This window comes from Macaca nemestrina, chromosome 2, assembly GCF_043159975.1.
Source record: "Macaca nemestrina isolate mMacNem1 chromosome 2, mMacNem.hap1, whole genome shotgun sequence".
In the NCBI taxonomy this organism is placed as follows: domain Eukaryota; kingdom Metazoa; phylum Chordata; class Mammalia; order Primates; family Cercopithecidae; genus Macaca; species Macaca nemestrina.
This window is the reverse complement of record NC_092126.1, coordinates 106,248,402-106,270,028: the sequence shown is the minus strand read 5'-3', so window position 1 is coordinate 106,270,028 and position 21,627 is coordinate 106,248,402. Positions and strand designations below refer to the sequence as shown.

Below are 21,627 nucleotides of genomic sequence, written 5' to 3'. Positions count from 1 at the left end.
CTGGGATTACAGGTGTGAGCAACCATGCCCAGCCAATGATTTGTTTTTGAATCACGAAGTTTTGCTGATTTGTTTCTAAAGCATAAAGTTTTACTGATTGCCTTGCACATAAAACATTTTAGCCTGTGTATTGTCATATGTAGCCAATGATTGTAACCTCTATGTTATACGCCAACAAAAAAGGACAATGCCTATAAGTAGTGCCCTCAAAAGGAAGGTAGGGTACCTATATAGCCTATTGACTCCTATGTAGGTCCAATATCTCTAACTGTTGCTCCAGAGTTCGCTTTACTATTCACTTGTGTGGCTGGCAGTTCAGTCCCCACCCATCATAAACCCAAAATACCGGAGCCACAAGAACAGAACAGTTTCAAGGCTTTGTTCCTGACATTCCCATTTGGCTGCCCCAGCTGTGGCACAAGCAAGGCCCAGGTACTGCTTGTGCTATCCCTCCAGAAGTCATAGAAGAAAAACCACGGCACCATCATGGAGCTAACTCTCCAAATGCACAGAATGCAAGAGCTGTGGGGGCATAACTAGATGATTAAATTTCAAATGATGCCCCAGAGAGCCTCAGGGCCCAGGCAGAGGAGTGCCACGGGACAGGGCCACCACAGAGGGCCCCCACTAAGGCAGTGCCCAGTGAACATGGGAACAGGCCTGCCCCCAAGATCCTAGACTGGTAGAGCCCCAGCATGCAACTCTATCTAGAAGCATCACAGGCAGAAGACTCTCACTCATGAGAGCTGCTTTGTAAGCTGCATTCAGCAAAGCTGTGGGGCAAGGCTGCCTGGAGCCTTGGGGACCCAGTCCCCACCCCAGTGTGTCCAGAAGTGGCAACATGGAGTCAAAGAAGATTATTCTGCAGCCTTAAGATTTAATGTTGTGGCCGGGCGCGGTGGCTCAAGCCTGTAATCCCAGCACTTTGGGAGGCCGAGACGGGCGGATCACGACGTCAGGAGTTCGAGACCATCCTGGCTAACACGGTGAAACCCCGTCTCTACTAAAAAATACAAAAAAACTAGCCGGGCGAGGTGGTGGGCGCCTGTAGTCCCAGCTACTCGGGAGGCTGAGGCAGGAGAATGGCGTAAAAACCCGGGAGGCGGAGCTTGCAATGAGCTGAGATCCGGCCACTGCACTCCAGCCTGGGCGACACAGCAAGACTCCGTCTCAAAAAAAAAAAAAAAAAAAAAAGATTTAATGTTGTTTTCCTTGTTGGGTTTTGGACTTACTTGGTACCTGTTATCCTTTCCTTCTTTCCTACTTCTCCCTTTCAGAATGGAACTATTTATCCTATGCTTGTCCCACCATTGTATTGTAAACTAAAAATAAAATTCTACATCCCACAAGTGACTGAATGGACGATCTCTTGGCCAAGGGAACCAGAGAGTAACCTTGAAAACTGAGTTCTTGGCCATGATTAGACTCACCTCATTACACCCACTCCCTTGCTAACCACAATGAGGCTTTCTTCCCTAAAAGTAAACAGAAACCGGACCTTTCAAAATACTCCACCTCTGATATCAACAAACTGCCTGATGCTATCACTCCTTTTTGACTGATAAAAAAACCACCAACCACTGAGTGGTTCTGGTACAGAGAATGCACAGTAAGGGTGAAGCACATCCTCTGCTTCACCTTTTGACATCAGAGGGCCAAAAACTTCATCTTCAGCTCATGCTAATGCTGCCATTTTTTGAATATGGGTCCCATGGAGAAGCACAAAGCTCAACTGTGCATGTGCACGTGTCTCCTCAAAACTACTCATGACTCTTCCTATAGAGTATTGAATATGTATATTTGGCTGTCTTGCTCAGCATAAATTCCTATTCCCTTTTCACCTCCCTCAAAGTGTCTGTTTCTGGCTTCTGGCTGGAGGCTATGCCTCCCAGCCTGTCAGAATGGCCACGCTGCAAGCTGCAATCCTTTATGAGAAATAAAGATCTCCTTACCAAATGTATGAACTTCGTCATTCTTCGGTTGACAGTATTTTAGAAGCACATAACTTGTTTAATTTCACAGGCTTACAGCTGGAGGAGACTTTGCCTCAGGATGAATCGCTCCTTTGAGTCTCACTCATATCTGATTTAGATGAGAGTCTGGACTTGGTAGACTTTTAAGTTGATACTGGGACATGTTAAGACTTATGGGAGTGACTGGGCATAATGGCTCATTCCTGTAATCCCAGCACTTTAGGAAGCCGAGGCAGGAAGATCACTTTAGGCCAGGAGTTCAAGACCAGCCTGGGCAACATAGTGGGACCCTATCTCTAAAAAAGAAAATTTTTTTTTAATGAAAAGAAAAAAAAAAAAAGACATATGGAGCTATTGGAATGGAATGAATGTATTTTGCCTGTGAGATGGATGTGAATGTTTAGGGCCAGGGGCAGAATGCTGTGTCCTTCCAATGTTGAAACTTAATCTTTTTTTTTTTTTTTTTTTTTTTTTGAGATGAAGTCTCATTCTGTTGCCCAGGCTGGAGTGTAGTGGTGTGATCTTGGCTCACTGCAATCTCCACCTCCCGGGCTCAAGCGATTCTCCTGCCTCAGTCTCCCTAGTAGCTGAGATTATAGGCACGCACCACCAGGCCCGGCTATATTTGGTATTTTTAGTAGAGACGGGATTTTACCATGTTGGCCAGACTGGTCTTAAACTCCTGGCCTCAAGTGATTCGCCTGCCTCAGCCTCCCAAAGTGCTGGGATTACAGGCGTGAGCCACATGCCCAGCCATGAAACTAAATATTTATTGTTATGGTATTAAGAGGCAGGACCTTTTGGGAAGTGATTAAGTCATAAGAGCTTCATGCATGACACTAGTGCCCTTATAAAAGAGATTGAAGTGAGCTCTCCAACCCCTTCTGCCATATGAGGACACAGCAACAAGCCACCATCTGTGAAGGATGGGCCCTCACCAGATACCAAATCTGCTGGTGCTTTGATCTTGTACTTCCAGAACTATAAGCAATTGATTTCTGTTGTTTATAAATTACCCAGTCTAAGGTATTTTGTTATAGCAGCAGGAAAAGACTAAGACAAAGGAGCCCCCTGCAATTAAATATGAATTTGAGAATCAGCTTTTCTATGTCTGTGAAAAAGTCTATTAGAATTTTGATTGGGACTGCACTGAATCTGTAGATCACTTTGGATTGTATTAACATCTTAACAATGTTAAGTCTTCCTTCCTATTCATGAACATAGGATATTTTTTCATTTATTTAAGTCTTTAATTTCTTTCAGTAATAGTTTGTAGTTTCAGGATACAAGCCTTTCACCAACTTGGTTAGATTCCTAAGTGTTTAATTCTTTTAGATGCTATTGGAAATAACATTGCTTTCTTAATTTCCTTTTTGGATTGTTCATACCTGCTATATAGAAACACAACTGATTTTTGTTTTGATCTTATATGCTGCAACTTTGCTAAATTAGTTTATTAGCTCTACTAGTTATCTTTTGGACTCAGATTTTCTGTATATAGGATCATGTTATCTGCAAATATAATTTTCCCTCTTCCATTCAAATTTGGATGACTTTTATTTTTTTTCTTCTACTATTGAGCTCTAACTTTATCCTGTTTGGGATGGAGAAGATATGTATAATATCTATCTTTATAAATCTATTAAGACTTGTTTTGTGACCTAACATTTGTTCTGTCTGGGAGAATGTTCCATATGCATTTGAGAAGAATGTGTATTCTGCTGTTTTGGGGTGGAGTGTTTCATATTTACCTGTTAAGTCTAGTTGGCTTATTGCGTTGTTCAAATTCTCTGTTTTCTTATCCTCTGTCTGAATGATCTATCCATTATTGGAAATGGGGTAAATAAGTCTCCAACTATTACTATAAAAATGTATTTATCCCCTCAATTCTGTCAATTTTTGCTTTATGTATTTTGAGGATCTATTATTAGGTGTGTAATGTTTATAGTTGTTTAACTTGCCTGCTGTATGGAACATTTTATTAATATATTGAAACGGCCATGGCAAAGTTATAACTGATACTGTGAAAGAGATCTGACCTAACCAACTCCATCTTGCTTCTTACCTCCAAGCTGTTTTGTTTGTTCATAGGCATAGACCGAACTAACTTTGGAAGAAACTTAGTTTATAGCTTAAAACAAAGACGATACAGCCCTTTCCCAAAACAAACCTCCTTCTTGCCTGGGGACTAGACTGCCTTCATAGGACTATCAAATTAGCCACAATATTAGAAATTATGGTTTAAGGCCAGACGCAGTGGCTCACACCTGTAATCCCAGCACTTTGGAGGCCAAGACGGGCAGATCACTTGAGATCAGGAGTTCGAGACCAGCCTGGCCAACATGGTGAAACCCCGTCTCTATTAAAAATACAAAAACTAGCTGGACGTGGTGGCAGGTGCCTGTAATCTCTTGGGAAGCTGAGGTAGGAGAATTGCTTGAACCCAGGAGGCGGAGGTTGCAGTGAGCCAAGATTGCACCACTGCCTTCTAGCCTGGGCGGCAAGAGTCTGAAAAAAGAAATTATGGTTTAGGAGTCTTGTAGCTGGAGACTACAAGATTCTGACACTCCCAAAATTACTCCTGGGGATAAAATCATTATTGCAAAACCTAAGACCAGTGCTTCAGATATTTTGCATACCCTGCACTTGATGAATCAGCTGGCACCACCCAGATCAATAAACTGGCTAAGGTGGTGTTGTAGCCCCCACCCAGGAACTGACTCAGCACAAGAAGACAGTTTCAACTCCCTGTGATTTCATCTCTGACCAATCAGCAGTCCCAGCTCACTGGCTTCTCCCTACCCACCAAATTGTCCTTAAAAACTCTGATCCCTGAATGCTCAGGGAGACTTATTTGAGTAATAACAAAACTCTGGTCTCCTGCATATCTGGCTTTGCATGAATTACTCTTTCTCTTCTGCAATCCTCTTTTGATAAATCAGCTCTGTCTAGGCAGTGGGGAGGGTGAACCCATTGGGTACTTATAATATAATGTACTTCTTTGTCTCTTCTTTGTCTCTTTGTTATTATACAACAACCTGTTTGTTGTATAATGAAACTATACCCATTAAATACTAATCCCCATTTCCCCCACCCTTCGGCTTCTGGCAACCACCATGCTTTCTGTCACTATAAATTTAAGCACTCTAGGAAACTCATTTAAGAGGAATCATACTATGTTTATCTTTTTTGTGACTGGCTTATATCATGTCGCATAATATCTTTAAGTTTCATCTGTGTTGTAGGAAGGGTCAAAATTTCCTTCATTTTTAAGACCAAGTAAATATTCCACTGATGCGTGTATATACCACATTTTATTCATTCATCTGTCACTGGTTACTTCGTTGCTCTCACCTTTTGGCTTTTGTGAATAATGCCACTATGAACATGAGTGTGCAAATATCTCGAGTTCCTGCCATCATTTCTCTTGGATATATACCCAGAAGCAGATCATGTGGTAATTCTATGTTTAATTTTTTGAGGAATCATACCATTTTCCAGAGGCTGCATTTTACATTCCCACCAGCAATATGCAAGGGTTGCAATTTCTCCACATCCTATCACTTGTTATTTTCTTTTGGTCTTTTAAAAAAATAATAGTTTTTCAGAGTTTATCTTACTTGGAGTTTGTTGAGCATCTTGAATTTGTAGATTTGTATTTTCATTGAGTTTAGGAAGTTTTCAGACATTATTTCTGTGGCAGGCCAGGTCTCACTAATGCAGGCCTCCAAAACAACTGTTTCAGTACTAAGTGGTTAAGTTAAATATTCAAAGCTGAAAGAGCCAATGCCCTTTATACAAAGGCTGGAATGTAAGAAATGCCCACCAAGAGTTTTGCCTAGGCCTTTCCTGGGCCTTGAAGCATTACAAAATAACAAAGGAATTCTTAATAGGACCCATTTAGGATTAAACAAGTTTTACTGGGGATCTGAAGGAACTCCCCAAACCTCTGTGATTTAGCAGGAGACAAGATAAGGGTAATCACCCACTGGCACCTGGACCCATTTAGATTAAGTAAATTTACTGAGGCTCCCGAGGAAGGTCTTCAGGACTCAGACCTTAGTTATAGATTATAAGTGGCATCACTTATGTCTTTAGATGAATGCACACTTCCACATAGACATATAGCTTAGAAGGTACATAAGCTCTGGAAAACTTTGTAATTTTGAGTTGGTCTGGCAATAATTTCCAGGCCTTCTCCCTGTAACCGGTTACAGAAATAAAAAACTCTCTTTCTCCCCAGTTCATCTGCATCTTGTTATTGGGCAGCAAGAAATGGCAGCCCGACCCTCAGTTTGGTCTGGGAACATTTCTTCAACTAGTCTTTCTGCCTCTTTCTTTCTCTCTTTCCTTCTGGTATTCACATTATGCATATGTTGGTCTGCTTGATGGTATATCCTGGGTCCCTTGGAGGCTCTGTTCACTTTTCTTTTTTTTTTTTAATTTAAGACATTTATTCAGCATCACAATCAGGCTATTACATTTAGCAATCAATAGCATGGGTGCAAAAAAACAAAAAACAAAAAAAAACCTACATTAAAACCCTTCGTTGGGATGCTTTACACTTTCCACAGAACAGAAACTAAAATAACCAGTTATACAATTAGTCACAAATACAGTCCTCGAGTTTTTTGCCCATATGAATATTTGTCTAAAACATGTCTTCTTTGTAGCAGCTAGGCCCTGCCACCACTGTGCTTGGCTGAGTTCACAATCTGTGGTAACCTGTAGCTTCCATCACTTCTCTGGCTCCCCTCTCTTGCTAAGCTTTGTTTCCTAATTAAAATCTTCTCCCACTGCCATAGCTGCTGCTGCAGATGATCTGCCCGCCTCAGCCTCCCAAAGTGCTGAGATTTCAGGTGTAAGCCACTGCGCCCAGACGAAAACTGACTTTATAGAGAATAAACAAAGACACCAGATCATTTCACATAATGATAAGTGTTTTGATGAAACTAAAATAGGTTAATGATACAAAGTAACTTTAAAAAGAGACTACTTTACATAGAGTAGTCAGGGAGGGCCTTTCTATAAGGTGAAATCTGAGTTGAGGCCTGAATAATTAAAAGAAACCAAGCGAGGCATATGGCACATGCCTGTAGTTCCACCTACTTGGGAGGCTGAGGCAGGCAGATTGCCTGAGGCCAAGAGTTGGAGGCCAGCCTGCACAACATATTGAGATCTTATATCTTAAAAAATGAATAAATAAAATAAGTTGTATTAGTCCATTTTCACAGTGCTGATAAAGACATACCCAAGACTGGGTAATTTATAAAGAAAAGGAGGTTTAATGGACTCACAGTTCCACGTGGCTGGGGAGGCGTCACAATCATGACAGCAGGCGAAAGTCATGACTTACATGGTGGCAGATGAGAGAATGAGAACCAAGAAAAAGGGCTTTCCCCTTACAAAATCATCAGATCTCATGAGAATTACTACCACGAGAATAGTATGTGGGAAACCACCCCCATGATTCAATTATCTCCCACTGGGTCCCTCCTACACCAGGTGGGAATTATGGGAGCTACAATTAAGATGAGATTTGGGTGGGGACACAGCCAAGCCATATCACCAGTCATGCAAATAGCTAAGGAAAGAACATTTCAGGCAGAAAGAACAAGGACAAAGGACTTGAGGAAGGCCCTGGGACTGGCAGTATGGCAGTGGATGAACTCAAGTTCTGAAGTCAGACTGATTAGACTCTTGGCTGTACCACTTGCTAGTGGTGCAACTCTAGACAAGTTACTGGCCCTTGAAATCTCAATTTTCTCCTCTGTAAAAGGAGGTCATTATTGCTTCATATGGTTGGGTGCATAAAATCACTGACATAGCAAGTCACAGACCAAAAAAAAAGCCCTGCTTGCAAGGTAGGCCCCTAGCTAGTGTCTGGGAACTTCACTTTCAAAGTGCGTCCAGTCAACACTTAACCAATAAGAGTAGTTCGTTATAACTTGACTATTTATACAAACATGATTTATAATGAACATCTGCTTTCCTTCCAGGAGTCTGGAATTTTAGTATATGCTCAGCAGAAGGTGCCTACACGACCAGTCCCCCAATAAAAACCTTGGGCACTGACTAACTTTTGTGCTTCCCTAGGTAGAAACATGGCACATATGTTGCTGTGTTTCCACTGCTAGGAGGAGTAAGCTTTGTGTAATCTCTCTTGGCAGGGAGAAAGAACTCGGAATCCTGCACATAGATTCCTCCAGACTCCACCTATGTCTTTTTCCCTTATGATCTGGTTATGTATCCCACCAGATGGACAGGCAGAGAATACTTGCTCTTCCTCAGGCAGAGGCTGGCCTGCCCCTGGGAATTAAGCCCATGTGGCTGCCCTCCCCACCATCTCAAGGGGCTGGGGACCAGCAATCTAGCTGTAATCAGTCTTAGTCATGATTACAAATGTATTCTGAGTCCCATGAGTTCTACGGTATCTCTGAATCGGGTTGATATAAGGACTAAACGGCAAAATACGTGAATTTAGTGTAATACTTAGCTCAAGGTAAGTTCTCAAAATAAGAATGGTGATGGTGTTGGTGGCGATGGGAATGATCAGCATAAAGCCATCCACTGGCTAGAAGCTCAACGCCAATCATACCAATTCCCACCCTATCCCTCCACCCTCTCACACTATATGCCCTCATATCTCTTGGCAAATTAGTGAATGCACAACCCAATACCTTTATAATAGCATCTCACCGCTGGCGAGTACCTCAAATTCAGTACCTCTTGTTTTGACACATCAGAATAAAGGCCCAGAAGTGTGAAACAAAATGTTCCGGGTCAGGCCATGAATTGGTAGAAGAGTTGGGAGAAGAACCCAGGTTTGCCTTTTATGTCCTACACTGGCTCTACAGCAACCTGGTATAAGTGATGCAGGCTAGCAGTAAGCACAGTGACCCTTGAGCCAGGCTGTCGAGAACCCAGGCTGCCATGGAGGTGGTTCCTTCCCCTCCGGGAAAACAGAAGGAACCTGGAAAGCTAGAACGAAAAAGGAGCCATAAATAAGCCCTAAGTGAAACGATTATTACCTGCTCTAAAAGCCGGGTGAAATAGTTTCTCCCCTGTATTTCCATTTCAATGGTACTGCTTACTGCTGGGGGCGAGGCAGTGAGCAAGAGGTGGCACATACTGGGGGAGCAATCAGTATCATCCAGAGTTAAAAAAGGGGCAAACAAGACGCAGGGAAGAGCTGGTGCATCCGGACTAGAGAACCCACAGCGGAGAACCCCAGTAAAGGAACCACAGCAGATAAACAGAAACCTCAGGTCAGTGCCCAGTTGCTCAAAATGCTGGGCCATATATAGAATGAGAAGTCATGACATCGGACAGGAACATGGAACTACTAGGGCCCAGTGTAAAAAACTCAATCCACTGTCCTACCCACCATGGAATGTGCGAATGAGGTTAGCAATAAAGGATCTAACCCCCCAAAACGCCCCAGGACAACCAAAATGATGCTCTTGCCGGGCTTATGCCGTGACAACTACCAGGGGCGTGGGCCAAGGGGTAGTAGTGGGCTCAGCGCGCGAGTCGGAAACAGCTGCGGTGAGGTAGGAAGAAAGCAGCGCCTTCAGCACGTCCTCCCGTCGGCCCGGGACCACGCCGTTAGTGAGAGCACGGCCGCCGCACTAACACGCACAGCTCCTGAGCACAAAGAAAGGTGCAAAGTCCCGCAGAGCGACCGCCAGAGGTCAGCAACACACTGCCTACTCGCCGCGCCTCGCGGAGACGCCCTCGCGGCGGCTGCGGGGGCCGGAAGTGCACCCGCCCCTTTCCCGAGGGCCCGCGGCCCCTCTGGCCGGCCCGGAGGCCGCCTCCGTTTGTCTTTGGGCCTACCTGGCCCGGTAGCCCCAGTAGAGTTTGAAAGGATTGACTCCAATTTTGAAAAAAAGTTCTGCTGTGGGTAAAACGCTATCAAACAGCATTGCATGCTACAGAGAAATCTTTCCTAAAAGGAAGAGTCAACTGGTGCGGCAACCTCGATTGTTGCCCCGCCCCGGCCCCTGACAGATCCCAGACCCAAGGGGCGAGGAGGGGACGTCCCGCCCGCTCCCGGTGTTGGCGTGGGTTGCTGGTCCCTAGCCCCTGGGGAAGGACAGGAGGGCAGTCCCGTGGGCTGGCTTCCCAGGGGCAAGCCAATCACCGCCTGAGGAAGAGCTCGTATTCCTTGGCCTGTCCACCCGGCAGCCCTGCGTGGCCCCCCTGGGCTGACCCCGGACGCAAGCGCGGCTGTGCAGGCTGGCGTGAGAGGGGTTCAGTGCCACCGATGTGTCAAAGTCCAACCCCGCACAGAACCTGCCGGCTCTGCACCCTGTGGAGATTCTTTCCCCTTCTCCGAGAGCCCTGGGCTCATTGGCCCCAGGGTGGATATGCTGTCGGTACCTTGGGGCCACCCCGCTGCATCCCCTGACCAGCACCCCCTCTTCCGCCGCTAGCACCTCCACCACGCACAATACACATTGACTGGGTCTTGTGGTCCTCCAGGCCTCCGCTGAATCAGTGTGGCCCAATCAGTGAGGCCTTCCTGACTGCCACCTCCCTTCACGCTCTGCTCTTCTTTGCAGCATTCGTCACAATTAACAGCCATACCGCGAAGATATTGCGGGTTGAGTTTCAAACCTCCACAGTAAAATGAGTCGCACGAATTTTGTTTCCCAGAGAATATAAAAATTATGTTTAGACTGTACACCATTAAGTGTGTAAAAGCAGTATATCTAACACACACACACACACACACATATATATAATCCCTTAATTTTAAAAAAAAAAAACTTTATTGCTAAAAAATGCTAATGATCATCTGAGCCTTCAGTGATTCCTATCTTCACCCTGGACTGATCAGGGTGGTGGTTGCTGAGGGCTGGAGGGGCTGTGACAATTTCTTAAAACAAGGCAGCAATCGAGGTTGCCGCACTAGTTGACTCTTCCTTTTAGGAAAGATTTCTCTGTAGCATGCAATGCTGTTTGATAGCATTTTACCCACAGTAGAACTTTTTTTCAAAATTGGAGTCAATCCTCTCAAACTCTACTGCTGCTTTATTAACTAACTTTATGTAATATTCTAAATTCTTTGTTGTCGTTTCAACAGTATTCCCAGCATCTTCACCAGTAGTTTCCATCTCAAAAAACCACTTTCTTAGCTCATCCATAAGAAGTTACTCCTCATCCATTCAAGTTCAATCAGGAGATTGCGGCAATTCAGTCACATCTTCTGGCTCCACTTCTAATTCTAATTCTCTATTTCCACCCATCTGCAGTGACTTCCTCCACTGAAGCCTTGAACCCCTCAAAGTCATTCATGAGGGTTGGAATCAACTTCTTTCAAACTCTTGTTCATGTTGATATTTTAGCCTTCTCCCATGAATCACAAATGTTCTTAGTGGCGCTAAAATGGTGAATCCTTTCCATAAGGTTTTCAATTTACTTTGCCCAGATCCATTAGAGGAATCACTGTCTACAGCAGCTATAGCCTTATGAAACGTATTTCTGAACTACTAAGACTGAAGAGTCGACATTACTCCTTGATCCATGGGTTGCAGAATGGATGTTGTGTAAGCAGGCATGAAAAACAACATTCATCTCTTTGAACATCTTCATCAGAAATCTTGGGTGACCAGGTGCATTGTTAATGACTAGTAATACATTGAAAAGAATCTTTTTTTCTGAGCAGTAGGTCTCAGCAGTGGGCCTAAGTAAACCACACTGCAAACAGAGGTGCTGCCATCTGGGCTTTGTTTTGTTTGTTTGTTTTGAGACAGGGTCTCACTCTGTCACCCAGGCTGAAGTGCAGTGACATGATCTTGGCTCACTGCAGCTTCATCCTCCCAGGCTCAGGTGATCCTCCCACCTCAGCCTCCCAAGTAGCTGGGACCACAGGCATGCACCACCATAACTGGCTAAATTTTGTAATTTTTGTAGAGACAGGGTTTTGCCACGTTACCCAGGCTGGTCTCCAAGCAATCCACTTGCCTTAACCTTCCAAATTGCTGGGATTACAGGTGCGAGCCACCACACCTGTCCTTGTTACTTATAGAGTACAGGCAGAGTCAATTTAGCATAATTCCCAAGGGCCCTAGGATTTTTAGAACGGTCATGAGCATTGGCTTCAGTTGAAAGTCACCAGCTACGTTAGCCCCTAAAAAGAGAGTCATCCTACCCTTAGAGGCTTTGAAGCAGGGCATTGACTTTGCTCTAGGAAAGTCCTTAGATGGTCTCTTCTTCCAATATAAGGTCGTTTCATCTACATTAAAAATCTGTTGTTTAGTGTAGCCGTATTCATCAATTATCTTAGCTACATCTTTTGGCTAACTTGCTGCAGCGTCCTCATCAACACTTGCTGCTTCACATTGCACTTCTATGTTGTAGAGATGGCTTCTTTCCTTAAACCTAATGACCCAGCCTCTGCTAGCTTCAAACTTTTCTCCAACTGCTTCTTCATCACTTTCAGCCTTCATAGAATTGAAGAGAGTTAAGACCTTGCTCTGGATTAGGCTTTGGCTAAGGGAATGTTGTAGCTGGTTTGATCTATGCAGGCCACTAAAACTTTCTTCATATCAGCAATAAAGCTGTTTTTCTTATTGTTCATGTATTCACTGGAGTAGCACTTCTAATTTCCTTCAAGAACTTTTCTTTTGCATTTACAACTTAAATAACTGTGCAGTGCAACAAACCTAGATTTCAGCCTATCTTGGCCTTCCTCACTAAGCTTAATCATTTCTGGCTTGTGATTTAAAGCGAAATTTAAAGCGATTTAAAGTGCAGCTCTGCCTTTCACTTGAACACTTAGATGCCATTGTAAGGTTATTAGTTGGCCTAATTTCAGCATTGCTGTGTCTTGGGAAATAGGAAAGCCCAAGGAGAGATAGAGAGAGGGGAGAACAGCTGGTCAGTGGAACGGTCGGAATACACACAACATTTACCAATTAAGTTTGCATCATACATGGGCCCAGTTCATGGTGCCCCCAAACAATTACAATACTAGCATATCACAGATCACCATAACAGCTGTAATGATAATAATGAAAAAAAATGAAATATTGTGAGAATTACAAAATGTGACACAGAGACACAAAGTTAGCATAAACTGTTGGAAAAATGGTGCCAATAGACTTGCTCAACGCAGGGTTGCCACAAACCTTCAATTTGTAAAACACACAGTATCTGTGAAGTGCAATAAAGCAAAGCACAATAAATGAGAAATGCATGTATAATTACTTTGGGCAGTGATTTAATATCTTTCTCCCTCCATTAGACCATAAACTGCAAGAGGGCAGGGATTGTGTCTATCTCATTCACGATTATAATCCCAGATCTTAGCAACATTTCTGCCAGTAAGTGCCCAATAAATATCTAGTGAATGGATAGATGGGGCTTCTCCAAGGAAGGAGAGAATGAATGGATGAGTGTGGGTTAATGAATGAGGTAAGAATGAATGTGAAATAATGGTTCATCCACTAAAAACTAGGGGACACGGTTCAGTTCATTGGATTTGGCCCAGTTTCTGACTGAATTCTAAGGTTGAGGAGAGTTGATGATGCCAAGTACTGTGGTGGTCCTGAGCAATTAAAGAGGGATTCTGGGAAGCAGAGTGTGGACAGTTCCAACTCCCTGCCAAGGGGAAGCTCATGGGCAAAGGAAGCTCACTCCAGAGGGGATATGGAAGTTCCATACCCTCCTTTGTCTGAAGAGCCGAAGTGCCTGTTTTCAGGTGGTTAGGAAGTTAAAAAGTAATTTGGAGGTTATCAGAACTGATTGAATTGAGTTTGAACCTCACCTATTGCAACAGTGGGCCAGACTGCTTGACTAATGCCTTGGTGTCAATCGTACAGCTTTCTCCTTCTTGAGCTGCTGGCAGGGACCTGGCCTGACATGTCTCAGAAGGCCCTTAGTCAATGATTAGCTTATCTCAAGGCCTCGAGCCAGGGCAGCTGTCAAAGAGGGTCCCCACTGCATTCTGCACCTAGATCCTCATTGTGAAATGAAGTATGAAGCGACTGAGTAAGATCCCTATCGTCTCTGACATTTTACAATTCCAGGATTCTGCCTTCTTGTCAGAGAAGTGTACAGGCAAGCAGTCGGGCAGGTGAGAGGGCTGCAGGTGAGAGGCCCAGCCTGTGCTTGAAGAGTCATCATCTAGGAGGCTCTGTGGCCTCCTCAGATGAATTCATTCACACTAATACCCCAAGATGGAGTCAACACCCCCTCCAGAAGCTCAGCCTTCTCAGTATCTAAAGCCCCAGCATCGATGCCTCTTTTCTTTGGGTTGGGGTCAGAGCTCTTGTGGAAGGGCATACAGTAATTCTTCACTTGCCTTTGACTGTGTAATGTGTGCACATGGAGGTAGGAGCAGACATGACTTCAACAAGGCCATGCCCCCTTGGCAAACATCTTTGAGACCAGAGAGGAAGATAGACTAGGGAAAGGATGAGGAGATAAGCACAGGGCTGCCGTGAGGTCCAGGGGAGCGGGCAGAGGTAAGAGAAAAGGCTTTAGGATACTAACTAACATATATGGAGCACTAGCATGAGCCAGGCACTATTCTAAGTGCTTTGCAGGTTTTATCTCTTTTTGCCTCACAACAGCACCTATGAGGCACTATAATTATCCCTACTTCACAGATGAAGGAATGGAGGCACAGTGAGGTTAAGTCACTTGACCAAGGGGGCCAACTAGTAATGGAGGCATTTGTTGCATCTTCTAAAGATGATGAAAGAGTACATGTGAGATTTTGTAAGTGCTTGATTCATTTCTACCGAATGAACTGGCAAATAAATAAATGCATATGTAAATGGGGGCATAAATAGTCAGTCAGCCACGGGGGTGGGAGTGGGATCAAGGCAGGCTTAGAGAGAAGGTGCAAGAGCTGAGTCTGAAAAGGCCAGAGCAAAGTATGAAGCTGGTGAGCAGCTGTGACCATAGCTGGAGGCTTCTCTTTGAGCTTTCTCCTGGTTACCTCCTCCTCCCCTACAAGACCAGTCAGCCAAGTGTTAAGTCCAGGGGAACATTTTGCTGCTTCCAAGTACTGTCTCGCTAGTGTTATTTGCCATAACTTGTGGCCACAGGGCAAGGTCCAGGTGCTCACACCTTTACCTCCTGGACTTTCCAAGGCCTCCCAAAGCTCTCTGGCACCCAGGGAACGGTGTGTGTGTTGAGAGCTTAATCCGCGGGAGCATAGCTATGGTGCTCTGGGGTCCAGTGCTGGGAGCTCTGCTGGTGGTCATTGCTGGATACCTGTGCCTGCCAGGGATGCTCCGACAACGTAGGCCACGGGAGCCCCCTCTGGACAAGGGTACTGTGCCCTGGCTTGGCTATGCCATGGCTTTCCGGAAGAATATGTTTGAATTTCTGAAGCGCATGAGGAGCAAGCATGGGGATGTGTTCACAGTGCAGCTAGGGGGCCAGTACTTCACCTTTGTCATGGACCCCCTCTCCTTTGGCCCCATCCTCAAGGACACACAGAGAAAACTAGACTTTGGGCAATATGCAAAAAAACTGGTGCTGAAGGTATTTGGATACCGTTCAGTGCAAGGGGACCATGAGATGATACACTCAGCCAGCACCAAGCATCTGAGGGGGGATGGCTTGAAGGATCTTAATGAGACCATGCTGGACAGTCTGTCCTTTGTAATGCTGAAGTCGAAAGGCTGGAGTCTGGATGCCAGTTGCTGGCATGAGGACAGCCTCTTTCACTTCTGCTATTATATCTTGTTCACAGCTGGCTACCTGAGCTTGTTCGGCTACACGAAGGACAAGGAGCAGGACCTGCTACAGGCAGGAGAGTTATTCGTGGAGTTCCGCAAGTTTGACCTTCTTTTCCCCAGGTTTGTCTACTCCCTGCTGTGGCCCCAAGAGTGGCTAGAAGTGGGCCGACTCCAGCGTCTCTTTCACAAGATGCTCTCCGTGAGCCACAGCCAGGAGAAGGAGGGCATCAGCAACTGGCTGTGCAACATGCTTCAGTTTCTGAGGGAGCAGGGGGTACCCTCAGCTATGCAGGACAAGTTCAATTTCATGATGCTGTGGGCCTCCCAGGGGAACACGGGGCCCACCTCTTTCTGGGCCCTCTTGTTCCTCCTGAAGCACCCAGAAGCTATTCGGGCTGTGAGGCAGGAAGCTACCCAGGTCCTGGGTGAGGCCAGACTGGAGACCAAGCAGTCCTTTGCCTTCAAACTCAGTGCCCTGCAACACACCCCAGTTCTGGACAGTGTGGTAGAGGAGACACTGAGGCTGAGGGCTGCACCCACCCTCCTCAGGTTGGTTCATGAAGACTATACCCTGAAGATGGCCAGTGGGCAGGAGTATCTGTTCCGCCGTGGAGACATCCTGGCCCTCTTTCCCTACCTCTCAGTGCACGTGGACCCTGACATCCACCCGGAGCCCACTATCTTCAAGTACGATCGCTTCCTCAACCCTAATGGCAGCCGGAAAGTGGACTTCTTCAAGGCAGGCAAGAAGATCCACCACTACACCATGCCCTGGGGTTCGGGCGTTTCCATCTGCCCTGGGAGGTTCTTCGCACTCAGTGAGGTGAAGCTCTTTATCCTGCTTATGGTCACACACTTTGACTTAGAGTTGGTGGACCCTGACACACCACTACCCCATGTTGACCCGCAGCGCTGGGGTTTTGGCACCATGCAGCCCAGCCATGATGTGCGCTTCCGCTACCGCCTGCGTCCTATAGTGTGAGCTCGGCCAAGCCAGCTGCAAACCTGGCCAGAGAGATTCTACTGGGTCTCTCACCTGTTCTCACCCCTCTGCAGCCCAAGCCCCCATTGGCCACCCTTCCTTCTGGTCCTGTGGCACCCCCTACCTCTGTTCTGCCTGTCCTCGCTCTCTCCCTGCCTAGTCATCTGACAAGTTTATCATTCTCTTTAAAATACCATCTCTCAGAGTGGGTTCTGCTGAACCCTCCTCTCACAGGAAGTCCAGGGGAAGGGGGAGTATCTGTGGGCAACTTGGTTTGGGAGATGATGCCTGCCTGGAGAAGTCCTGAGTACAGAAACTGGTTCCCCCCAGACATGAGTAACATGGCATCTTGCAAATATCAGCCTCCATCCTCCTACCTTGCTTTAGTTTTTTCAGCAACACTTATCGCATATCCTGTGGAATTCAGGCTCTAGAACAGTGTCATCCAATATAAATATGAAGCAAGCTACATGAGTAGTGGGGTTTTTTGGTTTTGTCTGTTTGTTTATTTGTTTGTTTGTTTTGAGACAGAGTCTTGCTCTGTTGCCCAGGATGGAGTGCAGTGATGTGATCTCTGTTCACTGCAACCTCTGCCTCCTGGGTTCAAGCAATTCTTCTGCCTCAGCCTCCTAAGTAGCTGGGATTACAGGTACGTGCCGCCTTGCCCAGCTAATTTAGTTTCCTGGTAAACACATTTTTAAAAAGTAAAATGAAACAGAATTCATTTTTATAATATACTTTACTTATCCAATATATCCAAAATATTGACATTTCAACGTGATCACTATTAAAAATTTTAACGAAATAGTTTTTACCTTCCCTTTTTCATCCTGTCTTCAAAGTCTGGTATGTACTGTATTTTTGCAGCTCTTCCCAGTTCAGGTGGCTGCCCTATTGGATGGCACAGGTCTAGAGAAAGGCTACTTTTTTTTTTTTTTTTTTGAGACAGTCTCGCTCTGTTGCCCAGGCTGCAGTGCAGTGGTGTGATCTTGGCTCACTACAACCTCTGCCTCCAGGATTCAAGTAATTCTCCTGCCTCAGTCTTCTGAGTAGCTGGGATTACAGGCTCACCCCACCACACTCAGCTAGTTTCTGTATTTTTAGTAGAGACAGCGTTTCACCATGTTGGCCAGGCTGGTCTCGACCTCCTGACCTCAGGTGATCCGCGTACTTCGGCCTCCCAAAGTTCTGGGATTATAGGCACGAGCCACTGCACCCAGCCAGGATGCCTTTAATGTCGGAATTATTCAAGATCCCTCCTCAGTGCCCATGTCTCCCCCACCTCAGGGTACTGTCAACCCTCCCTTGGTTTCCATGATCATTGCTGAACTCAGAGCTTTCTCCTATCCCCAGACCCCCATGGGAGTCTCCCAGCACCTCTGACTCAGCTTGGCCAATGCAGAACTTGGCATCTGAGCCCCTGCCTCTTCCCTGAACCGCTTGTTCTCCTGATTTCCCTGCTCTCTCTGCTCAGAACACTACCAATCACCCCATCTCCCAGAGACACTCTCCCTCCTCCTCTTTCACCTTCATACAAGCAGGCCCCCGTCCTGTCAGTACACGCCCTGTGATGCCTCTGAAATGTGTGCCCTCTTCCCTTCTCCTACTGTCATTCTTATACCTGTGACCTCTGCATTTCTCTTCTATGCTGCTGCCAGAGGCTTTTTTGCCAAAAGCACTTCTGATTGTTACTCTTCTACTTTCCTGGTTCCCCTTCGACTTCACACACTTGATATTTAAATTTTGTCACAGATGGTCCCCCTTGCCTTCACATACCTGATGTTTAAACTTTGTCATGGTTGGTCTCCAAACTCCCCGACTTTGCAAACTTTCTCCGATGAAACCATCCCTAAAGTAGAGGTATTGCTTTTCCTGCCCATCCCAGTGCCAGCTACTCCTTCCTGGAAGCCTTCCTGGATTTCACTCATCCCATCCTCTGGCCAGAAATGGCCTCCAAACTGTGAAGCTCCTGCAGCACCATTTGTACCATAGCATATCTGTTACGTGTCGTTGCTTTCTGTATCTTGGTTTCTGCCTGCTGCCCACTTCCCCAGACTGAAGCCTACTGGAGCATGGTATTTTATTCATTTCTGACCTCCAATTCCCTAAATGAAGATTAAATGTTAGAAATCTGACTTCTAGTCTCAGCTAATTTGCTTTCTGTCCTCAAATCATTTCCTGGCCTTAGCCCTCCAATCTATGAAATGAAGACAACGCCCCTTCCCAGCGTGCTTACCAGTGCTGCAAGAGGGTGAGGGGGTGGCTGCCATAGCTGCAGCTGGCTGATGGCAGGGCCCCCGCTGGAGCTGGGACAGGAGAAAGAACGATTGTGGGAACTGGATAGAGGGTCTTGGAGGAGGTCGGCCCAGGCTGCATGGACCCCCTGACCCAGTGACGAGCCAGTGGAGCTTCTCTCTGCTACTTCTATCTTACATCTCTGGCAGCCTCACATTTCTCCTGAGGCTGCCTGTTCTCTGCCAAGAGAGTAGGCAGGGGTCTGAGCTGGGATGAGAGTCTGTCCCCAACCCTGGGCCAGGGCTTGCCTTTCTCTGAGGTCAGCTGCCCATAAATGCTGATGTCTTCCTGGGGCTTGATAAAGCTCTGCCTGGTTAGGAGAAGCTGAGATATCCCAGCCTATTCCACAAGGACCAGGAGCACAAGGAGAAGAGTTGAGTAGGGGGCACGGAAGGAGGAGAAAGGGGCTGGAAGGTGGAAGACTGTCCATGGGAAACGTACCAATGATGCCTCTGCCCAGCCAGGCCCTGTGCCCAGTACAATGGGGCTGGGGTTGTGGGGAAGCAGGAACAGAGCCTTCACACACCTCCTTGGCCCTCCCTAGACCTTGGTGCTATGTCTCCTTTTATGCCTCACACCCAAGGGAATATGGACCAGGATTGGCCTGTGGATTGGCTGGGGTGGGGCTGAGGGCCTGAGTTCCCTGAGTCAGGACCAGAAGGTCTCAACTGGGAGTGACCATGTGCAGATAGGAACTTAATGGACCCTGTGGCCTTTCTGAGAGCCCCAGAGGAGATGCTTGGGACCGAGGGAAGCCTCAGCGGGTGAGGTGTGAGGTGAACGCAAGTGTACCATCCTGCAGTCAGTGATATCCAGCATAACTACAGGCCCTCCAGGAAGCAAGAGCCCCCAAGGATTGGAGTGTGGGCAGGGAGCCCAATGCCCCATGCCCACCTGCTGGCATGGGAGGGGCCCATGGCACATGTAGCTCTCTGCCCCCTGCATGAGGACTGCTGCAGCCAACCCTGGCAGAGGCCTTGAGGCAGGAGGAAGACTGCGACCACCAAGGATGCCTCTAGTCACCACCCGCCCAACCCAGTCATTCTGCCCCCAATTCCTCATTTCTATGCCAAATGTTTTCTTCCTCTCATCCTTTTCCTCATCAGGACCTCAGAGGAAAGTCCACTAAATGTGTTCTCTCTGAAGATGGTTTATAATAAAGCAAGATCGGGGTGGCTTTCCAATGGTGGAATTTCAGGCACCTGGGAAAGAAAAGAGATGCTTTTCTCATAGAGAATGACTGGAGTCAAAACATCACATTTCATGGCGTTGAACATGGGCAGCAGCCCTGCCCATGGGCAAAGCAACTTCTACGCTTCTCCCTAGGTCAGCCCATGGGAAGAATCCACCTTGCCTCAGAGCCTGAGGGTCAGAGGAATTCTGATTGCTTTCCTGAGACCCCTGGGAAAGGTTTGAGCAGTGCAGTCAGGGAGCCAGACCTTGTCAGGCCTTTGGGGAGACAGAGAGCAAGAGGAGGAACCAAGGCCCAGACCAGAAAGTAAGGCTGGGATGGAGAGGGCTTTATCCTGGCCTGGGCTGTGAGAGCTGCCGAGCTGCTCTCAAACTATATAGCACCTAAGACAGTGACAGAGAATGAGGTACCTGCAGCTAGCCCTTGCCCTCTCCTTTGGACATAGGCTTCAGGGCACTACTTGTTATATTCTTGCCTTTTGCAGCAAGTACACACTCACACATACATAGAGAAAGGCATGAAAGAACAAATAGGACTGGGTGAAGTGGCTCACGCCTGCAATCCCAGCACTTTGGGAGGCCGAGGTGGGCACATCACTTGAGCTCAGAAATTCGAGACCAACCTGGCCAACATGGTGAAACCCTGTCTCTAAAAATACAAAAATTAGCTCATGCCTGTAATCCCATCTACTCAGAAGACTGAGGCACAGGAATTGCTTGAACCTGGGAGGCAGAGGTTGCAGTGAGCTGGGATCATGTCACTGCACTCCAGCAAGACTCTGTCTCAAAAAAAGAAAGAATAGTAAACTTGCAGGCACATAACCAGACCCACTTGGACACAGTGACACAGCTGCATCATAACCACATACACAACCATATATACTATGCACAGCCCACACAGCAACACAGACACATGCACACATACTTCCCAGACACATAGACACACAGACACACACAAATCCACCAATGCTGGTGTGACAAGCCCTGCTGGGTGTCCCTTGCCTGACATCCTCTCTGTGCATCATGGGCACAAAGTCAGGGCCTCCGAGCACCTAGACCCTGTTGGTGCAGCTCAGGCTATATCTCACCAGCCAGGCTGGCAAACAAACAGAAGTTCCTTGTAGGACAAGATTTCCAGAGCTCTGAAGTAGAATTCCATCCTCCGCATCCTCAAACAAATATCCACCTTCAGATCTAGAGCTTCATTTCCCAGGGAACTAGAAAGCTCAGAGTCCTTCCTGATGGTGGGGAATTGGGGGCCTTAAGGAGGGAGAACTAAAGGCAGAGCTGAGAGAGACTGGATGTGGGGAAGGCACAGGGCAACTTGTGCTACATCAAGAGACCGCCAGACGGCACGTGACACATGTGCTATGACTACGCCATCAAAAGCTCAGGGGAAGAGAAGAAACAGCGGGAGAAGAAACAGCGGGCAGAATACTGCTTGCCTGTTCAATCCTCTATCAGCCATTCACTCAAAAAAAAA

The 21,627-nt window shown here is 46.5% G+C and overlaps 1 protein-coding gene across 1 annotated transcript; it reads left to right on the top strand.

Moving 5' to 3' along the window:
• The first annotated feature begins 15,018 nt into the window (after positions 1–15,018).
• On the top strand, positions 15,019–17,594 carry CYP8B1 (cytochrome P450 family 8 subfamily B member 1). The gene has a single exon (XM_011738905.2). The coding sequence runs from the start codon at positions 15,153–15,155 to the stop codon at positions 16,656–16,658; it is 1,506 nt and encodes a 501-aa protein (XP_011737207.2). The 5' UTR covers positions 15,019–15,152; the 3' UTR covers positions 16,659–17,594.
• Positions 17,595–21,627: the final 4,033 nt, after the last annotated feature.

Bases quoted from the DNA above. Each gene is read 5' to 3' on its own strand.
- CYP8B1 (XM_011738905.2), top strand. From the start codon at position 15,153: ATGGTGCTCTGGGGTCCAGTGCTGGGAGCTCTGCTGGTGGTCATTGCT.